Raw genomic sequence first — 3,750 nt, 5'->3', positions numbered from 1 at the left:
AAGGAGCTTTTGAAGCAATAAAAGAATATTTGTCGAATGCTCCAGTCTTAATACCACCAATATCAGGCAAAGTATTAATCCTCTACTTGTCAATCTTTGAGAATTCAATGGGGTGCGTATTAGGGCAGCATGACCAAACTGAGAAAAGATAAAGAGCAATCTACTACCTCAGCAAAAAGATCACTGATTGCAAGACGAGGTACTCACTAATAGAAAATTTGTGTTGTGCTTTAGTTTGGACTACCCGAAGGCTCAGGCAGTATATGTTGTATCATACTACTTGGAAGATATCTAAACTTGATCCTCTGAAATATCTAATGGGTGTACCTGCTTTATCTGGAAGATTGTCTAGTTGGCAAATCTTATTGTCTAAATTTGACATCCAATATATAAGCCAAAAAGCAGTTAAAGGAAGTGTTGTGTCTGATTTCATTGCAAGTAGGGCTTCTGAAGAGTATGAACCACTGAACTTTGATTTTTCGAACGAAGATTTAATGGCTATTTCAACTGAAGAGGAAGTTGCCTCTACTAATGAACAGTGGAAGATGAATTTCGATGGTGCCTTGAACGCCTTGGGGCACGGAATTGGGGTAATTTTGGTCTCACATAGTGGAAAGAACTATCCTTTTACCAACCGATTGAAATTTGATTGTACGAATAACATGGCCGAGTATGAAGCATGCATCTTGGGTCTTAGAGATGCCATTGAGTGTAAAGTGGAAAAACTCAAAGTATACAGGGATTCAGCCCTGGTAATTTATCAACTCAGAGGTGAATAGGAAACAAAGGATGTGAAGTTGGTGGAATACCGTAAATTGATCCTGGAATTCATTAAAGAATTTGAGAATGTGACATTCCATTACCTCCCTAGAGAAGATAATCAAATGGCGGATGCCCTGGCCACTTTGGTAGCAGCCTTCAAAGTCAATGAACATTCAAGCATGATTCCTATTACAATGCAAGCTTATGGGTATCCAGCCCATTGCTATAGCATAGAAGAGGAAGAGGATTTAAATCCCTGGTATTACGACATCTTGCAATAAATCAGATATCAAAGTTACCCCGAGCATGCCACTGAAAATGACAAAATAACTATTTGAAGAATGGGCGCAGGATATGTGCTTGATGGCGAGATCCTGTATAAGAAAAGTCATGATCAGGTCTTTTTGTGACGTATGGATGCCAAAGAAGCTAAAATGATCATTGAAGAAGTGCATGAAGGAGTATACGATACCCATGCTAATGGACATGAAATGGCTAAACAAATAATGAGATTTGGGTATTATTGGTCAACCCTAGAAATCGATTGTATCAATTACGCCAGAAAATGTCATAAATAACATATTTATGGAGATAAGCTCCACACCCCTCCTCATCCATTGCATGTAATGACTACTCCATTGCCATTCTCTATGTGGGTCATAGATGTCATTGGGCAAGTTTCACCCAAAGCTTCTAATGGCCATTGTTTCATATTCGTGGCAATAGACTACTTCACTAAGCGGGTAGAAGTAGCCTCCTATGCAAATGTTACTCAGTCAACAGATTGCAAGTTCTTGAAGAGAGAAATTATTTATCGGTATGGGTTACCAGAAAGGATCATCACTGACAATGCCTTGAATTTAAACAACAAGACGATGAAGTCAGTATGTAAACAATTCCAGATTAAACATCATAATTCCACCACTTATCGCCCAAAGATGAATGGAGCGGTAGAGGCAGCCAATAAGAACATCAAGAGGCTCATAAAGAAAATGACTGAGACTTATAGAGACTGACATGAGAAGCTACCATTCGCTCTGTTTGCCTATCGAACTTCAGTGAGAAAGTCCACTGAGGCAACTCCATTTTCTTTAGTTTATGGGATGGAGGTTGTGCTACCCATCGAGGTTGAGATTCCATCACTACGAGTGTTGTAAGAGGTTAAGCTAGATGAAGCAGAATAGGTGCAAGCTAGGTATGATTAGTTGAATCTGAATGAGGAAAAATGATTAAAAGTTATATGCAATGGGCAAATGTACCAGAAACGTATGATAAGGGCACATAATAAAAAAGTTCACCCACGAGAGTTTTAAGAATGATATTTGGTGCTAAGAAAGATTTTGTCAATTCAGAAAGACTTTCGAGGTAAATGGATGCCAAATTGGGAATGACCTTATGTGGAAAAGAAGGCATTTTCTGGAGGAGCTTTGATCCTCACCGAGATGGATGGACCAGAGTGACCTAACCCTGTGAATGATGATGCAGTCAAGAAGAATTTTCCTAAAAAAATGAAAAAGACTATAAAAATGAAAAAGAAAAGAAAAAAGGAAAGAAAAAAAGAGAAAAAAAAGAAAAAGAAAAATAAAATAAAAAGAGGGTTTAAGATGATTGTAACGGGTGTTTTCAAACCATAAAAGGTATCAGGTTGAAAACACATAAAGGGCGGCTTGAGAATTGTGTAAATTCAGAATTCGTGCATGGCAGAAATTCTGAATTAGTTTTGAATATTTGAAATGGTAATCAAAGAAAGGGTTGGAAATCGCAAAGTTTGGGTAACAAGAAAGTAAACGAGATTCAAACACTGGCTTACGATATCCAACAGTAGGGAATTTGGTAGTACAGGGGAACTTCACACCCTTACGCATTACCACAATCCTCAAGATCCCCTCGACAGAAGCTACACTCGGGTCTTCCTACGGCGTGCCTGTTCAAAAGCATTCGTACTATTGATATCTGATGACGCATACTATGTTTTATTTTGATTATTCTAGTTAAAAGTTTGCCATGTATTTACCAAAAACAAATCTTTAATTTTAAATAAGAAAGGTCTTTTTCCACATTGCAAGCATCCTAATTAAAAAATGAATACATGTAGATTAGCTCGGGAAATATGAGATCATCGTGCATTATTGTACGAAAAGTTTTGAAAAATACATGTATTCCGAAGCTGAAAATGATCTTAGTATGAGGTTTACGCGATGGTGGGCCATAAGAAATTAAGGTCTTATAATAACGCAAAGGCTTAGCAATATGGGATAATGAAAAAAATCTTGTCATTAATCAAATAGCTAGTCATGAGAAGCACACGGGTTTAAAGAGTAAAGAGAATCAGAGTTAGATTCAACCAAAGAGTGTCAAACTAGAGTTGTCAATCGGGAAATTGATGTTGATTTTCTCGTACCCAAATTAGAATGAAGTACAAAGGCCATCATCAAAAGAAGTTTCTCGTTTGAAAAGAAAATGCCCTCAAAATAATTGCATCATTGCACGCATTTTAGGCATAAATAAGGTCATGACATGAAATGCGTAATAATGGTAAATGCAAATCGAGTACTTGCAGGTTCTCTAAAAGAAAAAGATAGAGATGTAAGGACCCAACATAAAAATAACCAGTTTAGATTTCCATGTGTGGCGGTGGCAAGACAAGCTCCCGCAAGAGAAATCGCTTCTAAAGAATATCTTCCCGAAACTTTTAGGTATGATGTTTTCGAATCCTCAAATATGTACTAAACAAGGTTAATGTTTAATTTTAAGGTTTAATGTTCTTAAAGAAAAGAAAAACAAATCAAATCCGATCCAATCTTCCCTGAGTGACAGCGAAATGAATCAACTCTTCTAGATCTGATATTCCCTTAGAAGAAATAGAACAGATCACTCTATTCCAAGATTTGATATTCCCTGAGTGACAGTGGAACAAGTCTACCCCGATTCAATGGATTAACTCTTCCATATCTAATATTCCCTTAGAAAAAGTGGAATAGATCACTC

At 37.1% G+C, this 3,750-nt stretch overlaps 1 protein-coding gene across 1 annotated transcript; it reads left to right on the top strand.

Annotated features, from left to right (window-relative positions):
- Positions 1–494: 494 nt before the first annotated feature.
- On the top strand, positions 495–1,043 carry LOC120182493. The gene is made up of 2 exons (XM_039187464.1): positions 495–771; positions 838–1,043. The coding sequence occupies exons 1-2, from the start codon at positions 495–497 to the stop codon at positions 1,041–1,043; spliced, it is 483 nt and encodes a 160-aa protein (XP_039043395.1).
- The last annotated feature ends 2,707 nt before the right edge of the window (positions 1,044–3,750 follow it).

Source organism: Hibiscus syriacus, unplaced genomic scaffold (genome assembly GCF_006381635.1).
Source record: "Hibiscus syriacus cultivar Baekdansim isolate YM2019G1 unplaced genomic scaffold, ASM638163v2 tig00112673_pilon, whole genome shotgun sequence".
Lineage (NCBI taxonomy): Eukaryota > Viridiplantae > Streptophyta > Magnoliopsida > Malvales > Malvaceae > Hibiscus > Hibiscus syriacus.
This window is presented reverse-complemented; position numbering and strand designations above follow the sequence as displayed.

Bases quoted from the DNA above. Each gene is read 5' to 3' on its own strand.
- LOC120182493 (XM_039187464.1), top strand. From the start codon at position 495: ATGGCTATTTCAACTGAAGAGGAAGTTGCCTCTACTAATGAACAGTGG. The intron at 772-837 runs GTGAATAGGAAA...AATTCATTAAAG, and splicing joins GGTAATTTATCAACTCAGAG to AATTTGAGAATGTGACATTC.